A 20,429-nucleotide genomic window follows, 5' to 3' on the forward strand; every position below is an offset into this window, starting at 1 on the left:
GCCACCACGTGCCTCCAGTTATAGAAATAAATAATTAAGGAATTTCAGTCAGTATGCGGGGCCGGCATGGTGGTGCAGTGGTTAGCACTGTTGCCTCACACCTCTGGGACCCGGGTTCGAGTCTCCGCCTGGGTCACATGTGTGAGGAGTTTACCCCATGAGGGATTAAACAGATTCCTTACTCTTTTCTCACAGATGGCTTGGTGTCCTACAGCGCCCCCGCAGGCCAGCAAATGATCTACGAAGACCTGCAGGTTCAGCTCAACGACTCCGTGTATGATGGGGCTGTGGGCTACAGGTGAGCGTACTCTGTCTCCGCACACCGGTCACGTGTGGAAAGGCTTGATAATTCAGTCGTTTTATGACATTCTAAGTTTCAGGTCACTGCTTCAGTCCGCATTCATGTTAACTGCAGAACGAATCAGTAATTGTGAAGTTTTCAGACAACAGAATGTCACCATCTAGTGGCCAACAGTTGTGTTGCTATCTTATTTATTTTAGCACCTACATTTTTTTTTAAAAAGCAAGGCCAGTCTCTGGAGCAGTTGGTCTCAATGGTGAAATCCCTAGGATTTGAACCAACAACCTTCTGATCACAAGCACTGCAGCCTAACCACTGAGTCATGCACCCTCCACGTAGAAGCATGCATGTGTTCCTGATCCAGTTCTGCACTGTCCTGAACATTGAACATTCATCAAACGTTCCCACGTGATTAAGCTCAAGTCCTTCATGGCTCGTATCTCGCCCACAGCTTGACCGAAGGGCTAGGCCAGCTGACCGATGGCATGTGCGGCCTGGACGACTTCACTCTCAGCCACGTCTACGCCGTCTGGCCTGGCTACGACTATGTGGGCTGGAGCAATGAGAGTCTCCTCATGGACCATGTGGAGATCATGTTCGAGTTCGACCGCATACGCAACTTCACCACCATGAAAGTGCGTGTAACAGCCGTCTCCGAGGGCGGGGCCAAATGAATAGAGTGCAATTTTATAGTCACTATATAGGTAGCAAGTACAACGGAAGTCAGTCATCACAAATATCATCCCGCTCTCCTGTGATACACATATATAGGTGAGAATGAATCTTGGGGTCTGAGTCCAGGGTCACCCATTTACCCAGCAACTTTATAGCAGGTTTGCAGAAATAAGAGCCTAGGTCAAGGACTCAGATTGTTATATGACTACTCTTAGCAATCTAAGCACTTAGCAATTACTCTTACCATTCAAAAGAACAGAGCCAGGTACAGCCCCCAGCGGTGGAGGATTCAAACATTTTCTCTCATGTCTGTATGTAAAGGGAACTGCCTTTACGACTGGGCTTGTCACCAGTATAACGTTTCTGGGTCCAGAAGAATTTCCCTTATGGTCGGTGTATCACATGTTTGTTGGTTCTCGCCCATGCCACAGGTGCACTGCAACAACATGTTCACCAGTCGGGTGAAGATGTTCCGGCAGGTGGTCTGCCGCTTCCGCTCGGAGTCGGACTGGGAACCTACGTCGGTCTCCTTCAGCCCCGTGATGGACAACGTTAATCCCAGCGCTCGCTTCGTTACCATCTCCCTCCACAACCATATGGCCAGCGCCATAAAATGCCAGTACTTCTTCGCTGACACCTGGATGATGTTCAGTGAAATAACTTTCCAGTCAGGTACTGTGGGTTTTTGGTCTATAGATGCCTACAGGCTTTGATGGATGCTTGTCTTCATATATAGTGTTCACAGAACGTCTTGGAATGCTTATTCCTTTCAGTAAGAATATAGCAAATTTATTGGTTTTATAACACAACATCATTACTCAATTCATTTGTTTACAAAACATTCACATTAGAAACGACTAGTAGATTTAAGTAAAACATTCAAGTAGTATTGTTGAAACCAAAATTGTACTTGTAAAAGACCTGTTCTCATTGACAAGCAGTCTCACTGGGTGCTTTTTAATTAGTAACAACTTTTGTGTTTTAGTCTCCCTTTAGGAGTGAATGTCTACAATTGCAATTGATAGCAAAATGGCAGGAACAGGAATGAATGAGTCAGTCAAAAAAAAAAAGACGCTTAATAAAAGTAAAATGTCTGTGCGGAAGAAGTTAAACGTTGCTTGTCAAAGGATTTTTGTTACGGAACCAATAAATTTGCATTCTTTCTGCAGAAATTAAGCAAGTCCTTTAAATGCTCTTATATGATGTAAAAATAATGACGAAATCTTCTGATACCTCTAGCACTGATGCAGGTCTATCTTCTGCCATAATGCCAGCTACAGTAAGACCTCTGATGCACTTTACTGTACTGTGCCCTGAACAGTGATCAGTCGGAATGAAACTTTCCTGTCAATGTGATTTTCTAACGTAAGCTTCTTCTCTCTCTCAGATACGGCGATGTACAATACCACCCTGCCACCCTCAAACACTGACCCCCCAACAAGCACTCAGCCAGGTAAGTAGGTCTGCTTCTCTTATTTAAAGATCTCGATTTTTTTATTGCTTTTTTATATGCATGACAAGTGTAATGGACACAACACAGTATCTGCTTAACAAGGCACCCAATAGTGGTGATTAGAGACACAGTCTTTCATAATTAGTTTTCTTTTTACACTTTGGCTATGAAGATATCTATCGACTTTAAAAATACAATCGCTGGGGTTAAGTGATAGCAGGAACTGTAGTAACTAGAGGTGTAACGAGATCTCATAACACACGATATTACAACATGACGAGATTTCTCATCGGAGTGAAAAGCGGTTCTGCAAATTAGCTGCTGCAAGCATGTCACTGTCTGACGAAATTATCATAGTTGATGCACCAGACACTTAAATCTTTTGCGCGGCAGCATTTTTGGTAGCTGGTGGAAAATATAAACGGCGAAAAGGTGACAGACAAAACAGGAACCAATGTGGGAAAATAATGCCGAAAATGTTAAATAGGAGAGAAGCCTGTGATTTGTGTTTGTGGTGAAATATTTTATGGTGCTAGATATTTCTGTTTACTGTATATGATGATGGTGATTATTTAACACATTTCACCATACATCTGCATTATTTAGCATTTTGTCTTTCAAATTAATCAAAAGTTTTCCTTAAAATATTGTTAAAATCTCGTCTCGTTCTTGTGAACCCAATATCGTGTCTCGTCTCGTGGGCTGAGTGTCTCGTTACACCTCTAGTAGTGACTGTCAGTGACAAAATGAGGGCGATTTACAGGTAGCAGATTTGCTGTCACAGAAATGATGGCTGTCAGGCATCTGACTCCTTTGACCTGTTCATGCTCAATGGAAAAAATGATCCCCCCCCCCCCATTTTTCTGTCAGGTGACGACCCTACTCATAAAGTGGATGACAGCAACACAAGGATTCTGATTGGTTGCTTGGTGGCAATCATCTTCATCTTGGTGGTCATTATAGTTATGATTCTGTGGAGGCAAGTTTGGCAGAAGATGCTGGAGAAGGTCAGTGAAGATTTCATTCTAATCGGGGAAACGTACCACGGTTCACCACAGAATGTTAACTGCCTTATACAATTGTTCTTTATGCTTGTGCTTTAGACTAAAATATACAGGAAACTCTCAAGCAATCTTTCAACCACAAAGCAATGTTTCCCAGTCGGCCCTCAGGTACCCCCAGACAGCCCATGTTTTTGCTCCTTCTCAGCTCATGCAGAGACAGTCCACATTTTTGCTCCCTCCCAGCTCCACAGAAACGTGGACTGTCTGGGGGGGTGTCCCAGAACCAGTTTGGGGAAACAGTGCAGTAAAGGATCATGGGAGGCCTGGAGTCTATGACAGAGGGCACAAGGCAAGGAAACACCCTGGATGGGATGCTTCTCCATTGCAGGACACACACACACACACACACACACACACACACACACACAGAAAGAAAGAAAGGCAATTTAGTTAGCCTGATAATTACATTCGCCTGTGGGAGGAAATCTGTGTAACATGGGGAGAACATTTGAACTCCCAATCCTGGAGATATGATGCAACAGCACTATCCACTAAGTGACCATGCTATTAAAATCTCTATATAAATTATTACATATTAAAATCAAAGTTTTTGATGGGGTCTTCTCGTCTACATTTTGGCTAAATCTGAGCACGAGGTTAAATGTGGTTGGATATAATGTGGTTCTCATAACTTTTAGTTCTTCGTTCTGGATTTCTAAGCCAGATCTGGCTTCAGCTTTGCAGTGTTGGGGGGGGAGGGTGAACCAAGAATATGATGGGGTGGACTAGGCCCACCCTGCCCCCCCACTCCCATGGAGCTGAGCCCTGCCCTGGGCAGAAAACGGACAATGAGCTAACTGTCATTCACTTGCATCAACACAGAGTGAAATCTACACCTACAGCAGCAACAACAACCATTCATCGTCTCCCAGCGAACAGGAATCCACCTACGAGAGGATCTTCCCCCTCGGCCCAGACTACCAGGAGCCCTCACGCCTCCTCCGCAAGCTGCCTGAGTTCTCCCAGGTCACAGAGGAGGCCGGTATGAACCACCACTATAGAAGTAAAACAAAGTCTAATACGAAGGTTGACTGATTAGTAGATGGTCCAAAGGCCTCATTGACTGATAGAGGATCTTAAGACCCTTAATAGAAAACGACTTAAGACTAAGACTGCATGACAGAAGATCTTAAAGGAGCAGTTCAGGTACAGAAGATACGAGCACAAACACCCTGGCAATATCTTCTGTGTGTGGATACAATTAGTGCGTGGAGTTTAGTAGAAGAAAAGTAACATTAAACTACATTAAATTGCTCACTACAAAGTCTGTGGATTATCTTCAATAACCGGCTCATGACTTCTGATAAGAGACCTTGCTGTTCAATTTTTCAAATGTACTTTTCTGGCACTTTAATCACCACAGAGAAAATGCCATTCAGTCTCATTATATGGGGGAGAACCATTGCGACCAATATCTGCAAAACTAGGCATCTCCCAGCAGAACAACCTAGATGGATAGATGGCACTAAAGTCCGTTTTGGGGTGAACTGTCCCTTTAAGACCCCTACCAGAGAATGACGTATGATGGCATGTCTGATGTATGATGTTTACTGCATTGACTTGTTTGGGTGTTGGGTGTCACACAGCGGGGACCAGTGTAGCCTCAAAACCATCTCAAGCCAGTGGCCAGGAAGGCGTACCTCACTACGCCGAGGCCGACATCGTCAACCTGCAGGGGGTGACGGGGAGCAACACCTATGCCGTGCCCGCCATCACGATGGACCTGCTGTCCGGGAAGGACGTGGCCGTGGAGGAGTTTCCCATGAAGCTGCTGAGCTTCAAGGAGAAGCTTGGGGAGGGACAGTTTGGAGAGGTGGGTGATGGCATAATCTAGTGGGGAATGGGTGGAGACTGCTGAATGCGAAAGGCAAGTCGGGACTTGAGGATGACCACGCTCTGTTTTTGGTTAACTTTGTCCGGGGCTGGTGCGTACCAGGTGCATCTCTGTGAGGCAGGGGGCATGCAGGATTTCTTGGAAGAGGATTTCTCTTTCGACGTCAGCCCCGGCATGCCCGTGCTTGTAGCTGTGAAGATGCTGAGAGCAGATGCCAACAAAAATGCCAGGTAAAGCCATGGCTTTGCGCAGATAAGCCACTCGGATAGCCAGGTCAGTATCCTTGTGGTAATGCCCGAGCATCCATTCACAGGAATGACTTCCTGAAAGAAATCAAGATCATGTCACGGTTAAAAGACCCCAACATCATCCGTCTGCTGGCAGTGTGCATTTGCGCCGACCCCCTCTGCATGATCACAGAATACATGGAGAACGGGGACCTTAACCAGTTCCTGTCTCGTCACGATCCCATGGTCCAGGCAGCCTTCTTCGGGAATGCTGCCATAGTCACGTAAGCGTGGTTCTCTCTAGCTAACACCTAATATGCTGCCATAGTCTTTGGGTCTTTTATGCAATTTGACTTGACGTGACTCCCAAACCCTTCAATCTACTTCTTGCCCATCTGTGCTCTGCAGTTACAGTAACCTGCACTACATGGCCATGCAGATTGCCTCTGGCATGAAGTACCTGTCCTCACTAAACTTCGTCCACCGAGACTTGGCCACACGCAACTGCTTGGTGGGCAAGAATTACACCATCAAGATTGCCGACTTCGGCATGAGCCGTAACCTGTATAGTGGGGATTACTATCGCATCCAGGGCCGGGCCGTGTTGCCCATCCGCTGGATGTCCTGGGAGAGCATCCTCCTGGTGAGCACCAGCAATCTCTTCAACCAGACCTCCTTTGTTTCATTTTTGTTACAGCATTAACTATTTAAATTCTCCAAGATGATTTGGTAGCATGAGCTAATCCTGTGATTTTTGGCTAAAGTCCTTTGAAAGACTAACGCATTCGCGCAAGTTAAAAATGCGTCCCCATGGGATGACCTGTTCTTTGTGGTGCCCTGCTTCTGCACTTCAGGGCAAGTTCACCACCGCCAGTGACGTATGGGCTTTCGGCGTGACCTTGTGGGAGATCCTGACTTTCTGTAAGGAGCAGCCCTACTCGCAGCTCTCCGACGAGCAGGTCATCGAGAACACTGGCGAGTTCTTCAGGGATCAGAAGCGACAGGTGAGTGTTTGTGCTGAGCCAGTGTCTGTCCAGCATACAATTCACTCCCTCGCTGTATTTACTAGCTTCACGGCATGTTTTTATTGCATGCAATTGGATGCGGCGCTCCTCCTAAATTTTTAGCTATTTGTATTCATCCAGTAAACTTCGCCCACATAATCAAGAGATTTACAATTTATCATAATTTCCGGAGGGCAGAATTTTTCTGATTACTTATATTAACTCCTGGTTGTCTTGTGTCAGTCAACCTGCTCAGTGTAACATCACATCACCAGGGCAGGCCATTTACGCTATACGATTCCCCAGCCATTTCCAGCTCCTGATCCTATTCCCCATAAATCCTTTGTAAAAAAAAAAAAAAAGAGCTTAACGAGTCCAGATTGTGGAAATGCTGCCCAGAAGCTTTACTACCCACTAAAGGGCCGACCACACACCTGTAACCGTAACTCGCCAGCACATGCGTTTATCGCTTGTGAAAGTAACGTCACTTAGCGATAAGAAGTAGCGTCAGATGACATGGCTCCTTTTGTCCCATTCTGACGTGTTTCCTGCAAACGCTCCTCCCGCTCTGCCCAGATCTACCTGCCCCAGCCGGCCGCCTGCCCCGATCCCGTCTACAAGCTCATGCTGAACTGCTGGCAAAGGAACGCCAAGGAGCGGCCGCTGTTCCAGGACATCCACCGCGTGTTGCTGGAGTGCCAGCCGTGACCATGGCGGCGGCAGCGGAGATGGGGGGGCATGCGGGGGGGGGGGCACCTCAGTGCACTGCTCAGACGATTGTGCCCAGCGGGCCCTTTGCCGGATACTTCCGGGTTCTCATGCAGGCGGGCGTTCCTCTCCCCTTCTGTGAGAGAGTAGTTACTGCTGTGTAAATATCATTATTTTCATATTTGGGCCAGAATAGGGGCAGCCTGAAGTGCTTAGGGGAGGGGAGGGTTCGGCAGGAAGGGTTATGGGCTGGCAGGAGGCCTGGAAGCACTTTTGAAACGACCCGACTCCAAATTTAATCTAGTAACCCAGCGAAAAAAGTTCTGTTAAAAAGGATACCCCTGGTCACCTACCTTCTCAAAGGTTTTTTCCCCCCCTGGAATTAATTAGATTGATAGTATTTGCTAATATAGCAATATTACTGTCATGAAAGGGGCTGAATTCTATCATGATTCCTTTTAGTCAAAGAAAAATCGCACGAATGTCACATTTCAGGCCTTGTCCACAAAATGTCACATTTTCGGCTTTTGAATAATAAAATAGCCAATATATAATTTTGTTGTTATATAGGTCTGGAAGTTGACTTTTTGTATATGGGTTAGGGTTTGTAATCATAAGGGACAGTTTTGAAATCATAGCCGTCCCTTAAGAGTTCTTAGTGGATTTTAGGGAATACTTCGCACATTTTTATGTTTTTTGTTTTATTAAGGAATGAGGGCATGTCTTGTTGTTCATTTTCCTGTGGGACTCATTTCAATGAAACTCAATATGCGTCAGCACAGGAACAAGGGCATTGTGTAATGTAGGTGAATTAAATATTCATAGTTTTAATACAAAGAATAATCTCAAATATCACTTTGTATCAGAATATCTGCTATTTTAAGCAACTTTGTGCAGTAGGTTTGCAGTGTTAACTTTCTACAAATCTTGTTGCATTTTTTTTTTTTTTAAATAACAGTGATGATAATGTGCTTTTATGTAATTTAAGGTCCACAGCAATACTTAGTTTCAGTCTCGAGTCAAACACTGACAGTTTCTTGCAGGTAGACTAGTATACATCTTACAGTAGAGGCGCGATATCACGCTCAACACAGACCTGGAATTATGGAATAGTCCAATTAAACTACTTCAAGCTCGGGAAATTCGGTATGTTTGTCATATTTTTATTTTTCGCTAGTGGAATCATACTCTAAGTGCCTTAAAATGTTATTAATGTTAGTACTGATTAATGTTAAATAGTGAGTATCAATATTTCTATTACTACTATTTGAATGTTGTTAGGCAGAGGATTTTATTGTGGTTTGGACATTTAATAGTGCATTATTTATACAGTGCAGGTCATACAGCATTTACCCTGGACCATGTTTCCATGACGCGCAGGTGAGAATTTTAATGTTTCATTGTCTTCACCCCCTGAAAAACAGAAATGCTATATAGCCACTTTGTTCACGGTCAGTAGATGTCTTGCCTTAAGCCTCAAACTTTGCAGTCATAGCACAGCACATCATAGAATAATCCAGGGTTTGTATAGTCACTCAACACACTTGCATGAGAATCTAACCACCCAAAGCACATTTCCTGGCCTGACGTGTCTTCTTATGTAAATTTCAGTTCCATAAACTCATCTCTAAGTTATAGCAATTTTAACTCAATTCATAGCTATTAATGGTAATAGTTCACTTCACAGAAAACCTGCGTTCAAGGGAAAGATGTCAAATGGACTGGTAAACTCAAGTTTTTCTCTGCAGGACACAGCACTGTTTAAAATAATCTGTGAGCTAGAGGAATGTATAGATGTGCAAGGGAGTGAAAGAGTACGTGAGATGAAAAGGAGAGATGTCGAAGATGCTCTTCAGCGTACGCAAAGAGCATGTTTGTGCGTTTGGTATAAAATGAGTATGAAAATATGCTTGATTTCATTAGTACATGAAATGGTAGCTTTCTGTTGTGTCTGAATGTTGCATTGATAACGAAACACGCGTTAAACTTCTGGGTGTATATAATTTTTGCTGTTTTTTTTTTTTTCGTTAAGGGAGTTGTGGATTTATTGTACCGTGAAATTAGGAAACTGAAGGACAGTTCGTTCACATGGTAGATTAGCTGAAAACATTATCTACAGCTGAATGGTTATTACAGGCTGGCATAAGTGTTGACGTCTGGTGTTAATGAAGAACTCGGCTATGTGATCGGATGCCTCTTTTAGGTTTGAACAGCAACAAAAGGACCACTCTGCAGATAGTTATATCTAGCATACTACTGTAAGGATCGGGTCCTATTTATCTAATCTTGTAGTCTGGGAAAAGGTATTCATATCTGACTGGGTAAAGGGGCTTTATAACTCCAGTCCGCCCAATCAGGCAGCGCAAACTCCGCAGATATGCTTTTTCCAGCCACCATATGTCCGCTCTGCTCTGCTATAATGCAAAGGCAGGCATGTCCTAAGACCCAGAGTCATGTGCATTCTGATTATCAGTTGCACGTTGATGCTGTTCCTGAAAGAGAAAGACCACTTGTGGCAGACCTGGGCGAAAGCTGACCAGGGGGCCATATTCAGCCCATAATGATATTTTACTGGTCTGCTTGATAATAATAAAAAAAATCAATTAAAAAGTATTACATTCAAATGTATGGAGATTTTTTTTTTTAATTAATGATGTATTTTACGTTAAACATGAACAATGCACTGGTTCTGTTGATTTCTGCGAATATTTTCAAAAAAAGGGAAAAGTGAAACCAAGCAAGTCCTGTTATTGTACAGTAGCTTTCAGGTGAGGTGGGCATAATCATTTTGAAACATCCCACGCTGATGTGGTGAAGCTCAGATTTGTCACTCCGTAGAAAACAATTGCCCACGGCTGGCTTATGGTAAGAGTAGCTATGATTAAATTTGAACAAGCTCTAGCATAAACTGTGGGACGTTCAGACATGAATTGCCTACCCTGCGTGACGTCCCATAGCCTTTAACTACACAGAATCCACTGGAACCCTGACATTATTGGAATGTTTCTCTGTTATAAATCAATATGTTTAAAATTAGACATTTGATAGTATTTGCCCTTTGGCGTATTTGAAACCCTCAAAACCTCCTGTTAATTTAGCTTATTTACTTATTTGCAACCACATCCTATAATAACTGTTAGATCTTGATAAAAAGTTAGTGTCAAATTGAGCTTCAATTCATAAACCATAATGGTAACAAATTCAAAAATGACCAAAGCCATAACTTGTTGAAACCACACAATAGCTATCTTCATGTTTTCTTTAGACTGAGGGATTTATTTTCTAGCCATTAGTTTTGCTTTTATAAATGTAGTATTTGTGTATAACATCATACTGGTTTTGTCAATCATAGTAACATACTGACAGTGACACAGTTCTGTATAGTAATTATTGTATAGAGCTTATTTTGTGCACTACATTTTTTTTTTTACAAGTTTAGTGGTAATTTGTTTTATTCTGTTATTGTATCCAGGTATTTGTTTTGCATATTAAAATCGAATGATTTCAAAATATATACATGTGATGTTTTGTATTTGTAAGTCTTTAAAACGGACAAAATACTTTGAATTCCTTTTTTGGGATGATCAGTAATTTAAAGTCAATGATCAATTTAAATATGATTGCAATGCAAACCTTTGTTTCATTTGCTGTTCTTTATCGTGCTATTTTATAAAATAATTCTGCAACTTAATGAAAACATTGCCGACTCACTGATGTTGGTTAATAAACTAAATGCAGTTTAATTTTCACTATGACTCATTTTCCATTGCATTTGACGTGCTAGTAGATAGAAAATGTCACCATGGTAACAACTGGTGCAATGACACTGGCATGTTGCAGCTGCCATGTAGTATAATTTACATGTGTTGTCACTTTTTTTGTTTCATGTGAACAGTTCTGGCTTTAATATTTACCTTTGAAACCTGTCACGTGACAAACTCTTTCCTTTGTCTAAAGTCCCCATCAGTTTATACCAGAACCAATAACTTTAGATGTGGCTGCTTACTTACCTTCCTAAGGAATGTCCAATCATCCGAATGAATACTGTTTATAAATTGCATTGAGGGAGAGAGATTCAAGATCTGTACAGAAACCAAACGTGTATTTTTTTTCCACTTAGAAGGCCAGGAGTTCCAGATGATCATGGAAGAGGCAGTGCAATACTGAATCCATCCATCCATCCATCTTCCACCTGCTCAATAACTACAGGGACAGAATGAGTCTAGAACTTACTCCAGAAGCACAGAGGGACAGTCTGGACAGGATGAGCTGCAACTAAATTTAAGATCATTCATACAGTCAGTAATTAAACCCTCCTGAAAAAATGAAGAGTGTTAAACTCAGTCTTTCCCTGTTGCAGCAGTGTTTTTCCAGAAAGTCGTCTTCAAGAGTGTGATGACTCCACTGGTCTCTCTCGACTGTTGATTCAAATATTCCAAGACTCAAAACGGTGGCAAAAATATATATATATATATTCTTAGCGGAGTGCAAGGCGGTGACATCCTTTATGAATCAGATCTGAGCTGTCAGTGTCTGAACAGACTATGCAGTATTTTTTACTCCAAATTATTCAGAATAAAATAAAATAAAATTAACAGCCAATTGGCTGTTAAACGTAATTTGTCCGTCACCCACGTTTAAAAATAAATGGTTACCTAGACAGGGTGAGACGGGACATTAGGTGGCCAAAAATCATGATGGGGGCGGCCTGCACGTGACTGATCACACCTAAAAATACACCGCCCCTTATAGACAAAAGGCTACTATTTCTCTGCTCTCTGCAGGATTTAGAGGTGAGGACAAGGACGAGATCTGATACTGAACAAAATTAAAGCAGTGATCCAATGGAGATGAACCGTATTTTGCAATCACACAGTATTACTGTGCGCGTGTTTTTTTTTTTTTTTGTCATTAACTGTATAATTAGGTAGTAATATTAATCGATTCAGTAACAGATGAAACAAACTGCGCGTACATTATTACGATTGCAAGTAAGGACATTAATTTAAAAGTCAAATATTAAGCAATTACTTCGGTTAAATTGGATGTGCCCGGAGTATTATAATTAAATGTGAAGCTCACTCTGTCTCTTCTGATGCTGTTCTCCAGGAAAACCGCGTCTGTACTTGGGTCAGTTGTTTGTTGCAGATGCTCGGTTTGCATGAGGATCCGCTCCAGCGACACGCTCATATCAGCGTCTTCCTCTGCGCCGCTAACTTTCGGGTTGCTGAAAGCCCAAACCATGATGCAAAAGTAGATGAAAAACGTCGCCATCACGAAAAGCATCAACGCGTACGATTCGATAATTGCTTCGTTTACGTTGTAAGGCATGGTTTCCCGGTATTTGCGCTTTTATTTATGTGAAATAAGCAACGTGCGAAATTAAACTTGAGTTTTTAATTATTTGAATGGTTTTTAATTAATGCAGCGAGTGAGTCGAAAAAAATATTTTCGGGAAGTTGTTTTTTTAAGTATTTTAAATAATTCGAAATATTTAATGTCCCCAACAGTTTCTTTGTCAGTTTTAAAAGCTTCACGTAGCTTATGGCTGGTGTCCGTTGCAGTTCAGCATCTGTCTGTTCTGTAATCAGATTCCTTTCACTGATGTTACCTTTGGACTGACGCTGCATTCAGTTTTTAGCGTCATACATTTGGGGACACAAACCCGCAGGTGCTAGCTTTTCATCCGTAGTATAGTTATAGCTATATTCAGTTTAGTTTCTCCCCGGAAACAGAGAATTCTGTGACTTGGAAAGTAATGCATTATTTTATTTTATATGCCTAACGGTAGCAAGGTTTCAACTCAACAGAAGTCGCAAAAAAATCATAAACATGCATTAAGCCCGTGTTCTGTCTGAAAATGCACAAATAAGATTTAAAAATAAGATTTACTTTGTTTTTAACGCGTTTACTAACCTTAATGTCATTTACCTGATAACACCCCATTATTTTTTTTATTAAAATGATTATGTCGGAATAAGTCTTCACATTAATTTACCATTGCGGAATGGTATTTGTGGAAAAAGCACCAACGGAATAACCCCCTGCAGTGTGTCTTAGGTAAGGGATGGGTTGTATGCCGAATACTTTCTCCTAAAAGACTACAAGTCCCATGTAGCCGTAAGCCGAGGTCCCGGATGTTTATCGTGCCGGAAGAGAAGCAGTGTCTCTTTCCCGGCCATCTTGTGGCAGTCGCTGGCGACAAGTTCGCTTCTAGCCTCGGTAGAATCGGAGGAGAATCCCATCGGAGGGGCGCCATCATGCCCGGACATCTGCAAGAAGGCTTCGGCTGCGTCGTCACCAATCGGTTCGACCAGCTATTTGACGACGAGGACGACCCGTTCGAGGCGTTAAAGCAGGCGGAGAGCAAGAGGAAGGACGGTGCTGCTCCTGGTTCTGGCAAGACCGCCGCTCAGGCCGCCAAGCAGCCGAAGAAGGAATCGCAGAAGGACAGAAAGAACCCGCTAACTGACAAGAAGGAAGAGACGCAGCCGCCGGTGTCTCTGAAGAAAGAGGGTAAGAGTTTTGTTTCCCATCCGAGGTTGATGGTGTTTCTAAAATCCTGAAGAATGTTGGCTATTGCACGCGCGCACCCCCCATGAGGTCAACAACATGGTTTCTATTGTGGACCCGCGCGCGTGCGGTCCGACAGCTACCGCGCCGAGCACGTGCTTCGCGCGCACATCCATTATTGCTTTTCTTTCTATCACACGCGGTGTGGCGCCTGTCTCGGCCTTTTAGTTCAGAGTTTTGGGGGAAAAACAGCGGCGTGACCCGCTCGTGAACAAAAAAAATCCCTGTCGGATATTTGCTGGTATTTGTGATTTAGTTTTTTATTAACAAAAAAATGAACCATGGGGATTTAAATCTGGAATCGAAACGTGTGATCTACTCGACTTTTAAATTGCAGATCTTTTGCTGGGCTGTGCAGCCGCCCCCTCCCCCTGCCGGCGCTCCACGAACGACAACTTTAGGAGGGAAGCAGGGGACCTCGTGGTGGGAGTGTGGGTGCCGTGGTGTCGGCCGATCTTTATTTTAAGTTGTTTGGTGTAGGGAAGGCGATTGGTCGCACATGGATTTCTAACAAGTTTTTTTCGGGGGCGGAAGTGCTATGGCCGCGAACCGGTTCGCCCAGGAACGAAATGAAGCGTGGTGCGCGGCACCTGTTTAGTCGTGTCAGTCAGCCGAGAGAGACTCGCGTGTAGCTGCCGGTCCCGCGTGGAAGGCGGCGCGTGCGAACCACGATCACCTGATTGCATCTTAAAATGCATGTCGCGGGTTGTCGGTATGTGTGGTGAGCTGCATGGAGCCCGTTTTGGCGAAGGGGGATGTTTAAATAGCCGTACTCTAGAATTAGCGCCTTGATCCTGTCTTCGGAGCCCCTACGACCTCCTGCAGGCTTTGGGGGGGGGGGTCGCCGCTGAACTCCCACACCCCCCCCTCCCCGATCGCGCAACATAACTCCAGTAACGTGTCTAATGGCGGCTGCTGCCAGTTTCCTTCATGGCACGAGGATCTTGGGGCAGGGCAACTTAAAATCACATACTGCTCTGTACCTTAAGGAGGATTTGACGTATTTAGCTCATCGTGTTTTTTTTATTTTATTTAAACCAGTTTAACGTTTCTCTTTTACATCACGATTACACGGGGTTGCCATCTCCCCGGCATCGTGCGTGACACTGGCGCGTTCAGACTCGGGCAAGAAATGTTACAGCAAATCTCTTATTCCTTATATACCTAATATTGCCTACGTCAGAATCATCGGGGTAGTTCGCAAACCCTGCAGACTCTTTACAAGGCAATAAAATTCTTACATGCACGTAAATGCGTGTGCAGACTCGTCTCAAATGAAAATCTCGTTCCAGCCAACTGGCCAGAGTTGGCAGCCCTGTGATAACATCATGCCAGGGGAGAGGTAATCAGACCACAGCTGATGATTGCATGACCAGTTATCTTATTGATTTGGTAGTAAAATGTTCATTTGCTTTCCCCGTTGGTAGCATGTTCTGTTTTTCTCACACTGTTTTCTGCCACAATTCTGAAATGCGCTTTGACGGGCTGTGGCCTGAATCCCCGTTTTGACTCTGCTCTGGGGTTCAGCTCATTTTTTTCTTTTCTTGCTTCAGGCATCAGGAGAGTCGGCAGGAGGCCTGAGCAGCAGGCTCCCCACTCAGGGCAGCAGGGCCCCCAGCAGGGAGCCCAACAGGGCCCTCAGGGCGAGGCTCGGCCCGGGGAGAGGAGGCCGGAGAGGAGGCCTCCCCGGGAGCGGCGCTTTGACAAACCCGCCGAAGACAAGCCTGAGGGGGGGGAGTTTTCTGTGGATAAGTGAGTGTTTGAGACTGGATGCTCTCTGGCGTAGCATTTTATTTCCGTTAACGGATTAGCACAGAAATCTCACTCCTTGGGTTTTGTTGCTCCATGTAAAGTGCTGTGTCACGTTCAGGTGTTAATTTTCACTTAATCTGTGATCCTAGCCACATTTATACTGTCAGTCGTCCGTGGCCCCTGGACCTCAGAACCGAACATTTCTTAACGTTTATTCTGCACTCGGGGAACCAGCAGGGTTTAGCTGCACGTTAGGCATCCGCCCTATTAGCTGGGGGTGGTTACCTTGCCCCCATGAACCTAGTCTCTGGTTGTCTACATGAAGATGTTCTTAGCGAGGGAGAAGTAATATTTCGTGTACTCAGGAAAACTTAAAATGCTACTGGAAGCTTGTATATGATGAGTGCCATTTTTTCTAGTCCTTCATTGTCTTTATTTGTACATGCACTTGCTTCCTCCCACCTCTCCCAGCAGGCCTGTGGGAGAGAGGCCTCCACGAGGCCGTGGTGGATCCCGGGGTGGACGTGGCGGCCGAGGGCGTGGCATGGGCCGCACCGACGGGTTCGACTCTCGCGGCAAGCGGGAGTTTGACCGGCACAGCGGCAGCGATCGGACGTAAGTCGTCGCCTGCCCGGCCGTCCGCGCCGGCACTTCCCGCGTCGCCGAGTTGCGGCCAACCTAACACCCCCTTCGCTTTGCTTTCAGTAGCTTAAAAGCCGAAGAGAAGCGTGGCGGGAGTGGATCTCATAACTGGGGCACTGTCAAGGATGAGTTAAGGTGGGTCAGACGGTCCTTGGAGCAGCTGGGGTTAAGGGCCTTGCTCAGTTGTAAATTGCTTGACCCAGCAACTTTCTGATCCCAAAGTCTTAACCTGCGAGTGAAGAAGCTAGGGGCATGGTCTCATAACTGGTATATTGGCCAACGATTGAATGGGAGTTTAATTTCCTGTAGGGAGTTGTCTAATACTGCAGAATACCCATGTAGGAAAAAAAATACATTGTCGTATTTGGGTTTATTTGTTGGCTAAGTTTTTTTTGTGTGTTTATGTTCTGCAGCGAGCTTGATCAGTCCAATACCACTGAGGAAACCCGTGAGGGCGAGGAACACCCCCCTGCTGACTCCGAAAACAAGTGTGTCCCCGTGAGACCGACACGCATCAAATAAGTCTTCTCGCTGATCCGAGAAGCCTTCCGGGGGCTTTCCGGTGACCTGCCCATCTCACCCAACCGCTTGTCTTTATGTTTCCAGAGAGAACGAGGTTGAGGAGGTCAAACCAGAAGGACCCAAAGAGATGACTCTGGATGAGTGGAAGGCGATGCAAGACAAGGAGCGAGCCAAGGTCGACTTCAACATCCGCAAGGCCAACGAGGGCGCCGACAGCCAGTGGAAGAAGGGATACGTGCTGCACAAGTCCAAGAGTGAAGACGTATGTCTGCTTCCCGTAGCGCTTCCCTCGGTACACTCATTCTGTTCTGCTAGCTTCTCTTAGCGCCGCTGATTCACACAGATACATGGAGGCTGGTGAGCGTGCTATCATTTTGGTTTCAGTCTTGCCTTGGTGTGCCAACAATATTGTCTCCCTGGGTCTTGTAGACTGTTTATAACGTCGTCGGACGTTGTAGCGACGAACTGCCTCAAACTCTTCAATATTGTTGGCACAGCTGTGTTGTCGCAGGCTTTGGAAGTAATCCGGACTTAAATTCGAGGTGTGTTCGTGACTTTGCACAAGCGCATTGGAATGTCCACCCTTTGAGGCACACCCTACAACAAGAACAATGAACGTATGAATAGTAATCAAGGTACAATAGATGTTGATGCAGTTTGTGCCATGCAGTTCGCTGGTATGTCTTCCTGCTCATAAATTGTAATATACTTGTAAAGAGTGGGATTCACTCATTTTAAATCCAGCTCTAGTTGTGGCCAGCAGCTTCGAAATTTGTAGGGAGCTGCTGGTAAGGCTGTTTCCATTGCACCTGCTGCCTTTTTGGTACTTCAAGAAAGTACCAAAAGTTCAGTACTTCAAGGTGTTGGTTTTCCACTGCCGTTAAAACTGGTACTGGCGCCGGATGACATCACAGAGCAAGGCTGGGTATTTTCTACTGAATTCGAAAAATGGCTTGAAGCATATTATATGGCTTGGCAATGTGCAATATTAGTACCAACATGGCATGTTATACACATACAATTTTTACATCGCCAGTCAGGTATTTTAAAATAAGGCTTTTACTTTTAGTTCTGTATTGACATTATAGCACAGGGGTTAGTTTTGCAAAAAAAGTTTACTGTGGTAGGAAAAAGCTTCGCAAGCTTTGCAATTTCAATTATTTCTTTTATAGATTCTTATATGTTTTGTAAATCAGTTTGATGTTTACCTCTACTGCTTTTTCATGAGGGCTGCATACGTTCAAGACGATCGTAATCATTTTCAGCCGTTTAAATCACTCGAAGGCGTGAGTTAAGTTTCTGTCTTATAAATGTGCCAATATTTAGTACAACTAAATCACATCTATATTTATGACAAATTCAAATCTCTAGGACAGTATGTTTGTTTTGCGACTGCTTACAATACTGTCTTCAATTCCATCTGTTATCTATGGAAGCATCGTTGTTAAAGTGCAACATCATTAGTTGGGGTCTGTCGGTCGTGACCATATATAATCAAAGGATTATTTGTCATTGTGGTTTACACAACAGTTGACTACGAGCCTCTGTAATGGCACTCATGACAATCAAAATAGTTAATTTCTGTATTTAATACTGAGGATATATTTGTATTTACAGAGAGGTATGAATAAGCGTTGTGTGAGGTTTGACACGTGATGCATGTCGGTATTGCACTGTAGTGTGTCGTGGTGACGGCAATATGAATAATGAGAGGCATGTCGCGCTTTCAGGTCCAGGCCGATGATGCCGCTGGTGATCACCACTTCCGGAAGCCGGCCAATGATATCACGTCCCAGCTGGAGATCAACTTCGGAGACCTGGGCCGTCCCGGTCGCGGCCGCGGTGGGCCCCGTGGCGGGCGTGGTGCTCGTGGCGGAGGTGCTGGTGGTGCCGGTGGCGCGGCTGCCGGCGGCCCTGGTGCCAGTGGCCCTGGTGCTGCTGCTGGTGGCGCGGCTGCCGGTGCAGGCAGGGTGGCGCGTGGGGGCCGCACTGAGAAGGTACCCCGTCCAGATTAGCTTTGTGAAGAACAAGGGCTGGGGGTCCTCCTGTCTTAGAGCCGCTGCCTTGATATTTAATCTCTCTCTCTCTTGCCCCGGCAGCCCAGTGGAGTATCGGCTCCGAATGTGGATGACCCAGAGGCTTTCCCGGCCCTGGCCTAAGGCGACCCAGTGGCGCCCCACCCCAAAAGGCCCCCTCCGGGCTCTCCTCCTCCTCCTCCTCTGCAAGGCTCGCATGCTATTGGATCCTTCAGCTACAAATAATAAAGAAAAAAAAAACACCATAAATGGAAGACTGTCATCCATACCTTTCACATTGAGGACTGACTTAAGTTTTAAAAAGGAAAAAAATGGACTTCTTGCTATCCTGAAGCAAATTGTTAGAGGTTTTGTATTTTGAGACAAGGTAGCAGGGGCTGTTTTCTTACAGTGATTTTTGTTTCCAGAGATTATGCATTCTTCACGGATACTATTTTGTATTGCTGCTTGAAAATATGCATTTCCAAATATAGGTGTGAAGACTATAACTATAAGTTTATGGTGTCCTAATTGCTTGTGTTTTTCCCTTACAAATGTACTATTTTAAGCATACAATTGGACTGTCTACCAGCCAACAAGCTCTACCAAAAAAGTTAAAAGACGCTTAGTATATTTGAGAGTGGATCCAGGACTTGCTTAATTTTTTTTTGTACAGATTAAATGTTTCTGAAGCTAGGGAAGTAGTTAATTTTGGTGTATGAAGAATAGCTGATGAGTTTCCTGTGTAGGGTTTTGGTGCGTCCTGGTTTTCCTTCTTGCAGATCTGTTGGTCCTTGGCCAACGTAAGATCTTGTTTCAGTGTCAAATGAATAGTTGTGCGAATTGGTCTTTTAATGATTTGATTCCTGAATCTACTCATCTTTGCAGCAACTGAAATTGCTTAGACCACTAAATTTTAAGTGCTTTGTGGTGATTTTGTTTGGGTAGTTTTGGATTTTAAACATTGTTTTAAGCCTTCGGTGACAGAGATACAAGCTTTGGAGATTTGTTACACATATCTTGGTCTTCTGCTTGGCTGTTCTCTGATTTCTCCAGCAGCAAAACAAGAGTTTTTCTGAAGGAAATGCATGTTGCTCTCAATATGGCGTGAGTGCCTACAATTAGCATGACCGCTAACCCTGCTATCCACGTCTGATTGGTTTGTACGCTGTGAGCACACTGCTTCCATGGTGGTGTTTCCGACATGACCGTAAGCCGTACCTTTTGTGTTCCGTGTTGAGAAGTCGCTGGCGATGTACACACAGATTTCTTCCGCCCGCTTCCATTCTGTAGATCTGTTGGGTCCAGGCGACTTTGGGTTTCTGGGAGATGAAACCCATTTTTGCAAAACATCCCTGTTCCAATAAACTGCCGAGAGGTGATTCCTGCCATTGGTGGAGCATAGTGTTGCGTAATTCTTCATGTGTCGAATGTTCTTGATGGTGGAATGTTTGCGGCATTGCTGTCAGCCTGAGCATTTTTCAGAGTTTGCGTCATCTCGGGTTAGTTTGGGGGAATCTTAAATGCTCCTTAAAAGTGAATGTTCTTATATTCACCGTTTTTATGCTTGTCAATTTGCCCAACTTCTCCATCTGATGCTGTGCCTTAATCATTGTTGGGCTTTCTGCTTACAGGTTCCATGCCCTGCGTATAAAAGGT

The 20,429-nt window shown here is 44.4% G+C and overlaps 2 protein-coding genes across 7 annotated transcripts in view; both read left to right on the plus strand.

Annotated features, from left to right (window-relative positions):
- Positions 1–11,015, plus strand: part of LOC125708405 (discoidin domain-containing receptor 2-like) — a 34,120-nt gene extending 23,105 nt beyond the window's left edge. For all 3 annotated transcript variants that reach the window (XM_048975890.1, XM_048975889.1, XM_048975888.1), the window contains 12 exons: positions 196–298; positions 753–936; positions 1,408–1,648; positions 2,364–2,429; positions 3,300–3,436; positions 4,316–4,475; positions 5,080–5,306; positions 5,430–5,557; positions 5,641–5,838; positions 5,963–6,197; positions 6,409–6,558; positions 7,135–11,015. In XM_048975890.1, the coding sequence (XP_048831847.1) occupies positions 196–298; positions 753–936; positions 1,408–1,648; positions 2,364–2,429; positions 3,300–3,436; positions 4,316–4,475; positions 5,080–5,306; positions 5,430–5,557; positions 5,641–5,838; positions 5,963–6,197; positions 6,409–6,558; positions 7,135–7,266 (1,961 nt within the window). In that variant the 3' untranslated portion in view covers positions 7,267–11,015. The remainder of the gene's footprint in view (positions 1–195; positions 299–752; positions 937–1,407; positions 1,649–2,363; positions 2,430–3,299; positions 3,437–4,315; positions 4,476–5,079; positions 5,307–5,429; positions 5,558–5,640; positions 5,839–5,962; positions 6,198–6,408; positions 6,559–7,134) is intronic.
- A 2,392-nt stretch (positions 11,016–13,407) lies between these two features.
- Positions 13,408–20,161, plus strand: serbp1a (SERPINE1 mRNA binding protein 1a). 4 transcript variants are annotated; one of them, XM_048975894.1, is made up of 8 exons: positions 13,408–13,782; positions 15,393–15,591; positions 16,066–16,206; positions 16,297–16,368; positions 16,647–16,721; positions 16,840–17,017; positions 18,486–18,752; positions 18,855–20,161. In XM_048975894.1, exons 1-8 carry the CDS (start codon positions 13,527–13,529, stop codon positions 18,912–18,914), a joined length of 1,248 nt encoding a protein of 415 aa, XP_048831851.1. In that variant the 5' UTR covers positions 13,408–13,526; the 3' UTR covers positions 18,915–20,161. The 4 variants fall into 4 exon arrangements, with proteins under 4 accessions (XP_048831851.1, XP_048831850.1, XP_048831852.1 ...); XM_048975893.1 differs by having other exon boundaries at positions 13,409–13,782; positions 16,063–16,206; XM_048975895.1 differs by having other exon boundaries at positions 13,409–13,782; positions 16,063–16,206; positions 16,300–16,368.
- Positions 20,162–20,429: the final 268 nt, after the last annotated feature.

The sequence above is a fragment of the Brienomyrus brachyistius genome, chromosome 15 (genome assembly GCF_023856365.1).
Source record: "Brienomyrus brachyistius isolate T26 chromosome 15, BBRACH_0.4, whole genome shotgun sequence".
NCBI lineage: Eukaryota > Metazoa > Chordata > Actinopteri > Osteoglossiformes > Mormyridae > Brienomyrus > Brienomyrus brachyistius.

Excerpts from the sequence above, each read along its gene's own strand:
- serbp1a (XM_048975893.1), top strand. The coding sequence starts at position 13,527 with ATGCCCGGACATCTGCAAGAAGGCTTCGGCTGCGTCGTCACCAATCGG. Across the intron at positions 16,207-16,296 it reads CACAGCGGCAGCGATCGGAC|TAGCTTAAAAGCCGAAGAGA; the intron begins GTAAGTCGTCGC and ends CTTTGCTTTCAG. Across the intron at positions 16,369-16,646 it reads ACTGTCAAGGATGAGTTAAG|CGAGCTTGATCAGTCCAATA; the intron begins GTGGGTCAGACG and ends TATGTTCTGCAG.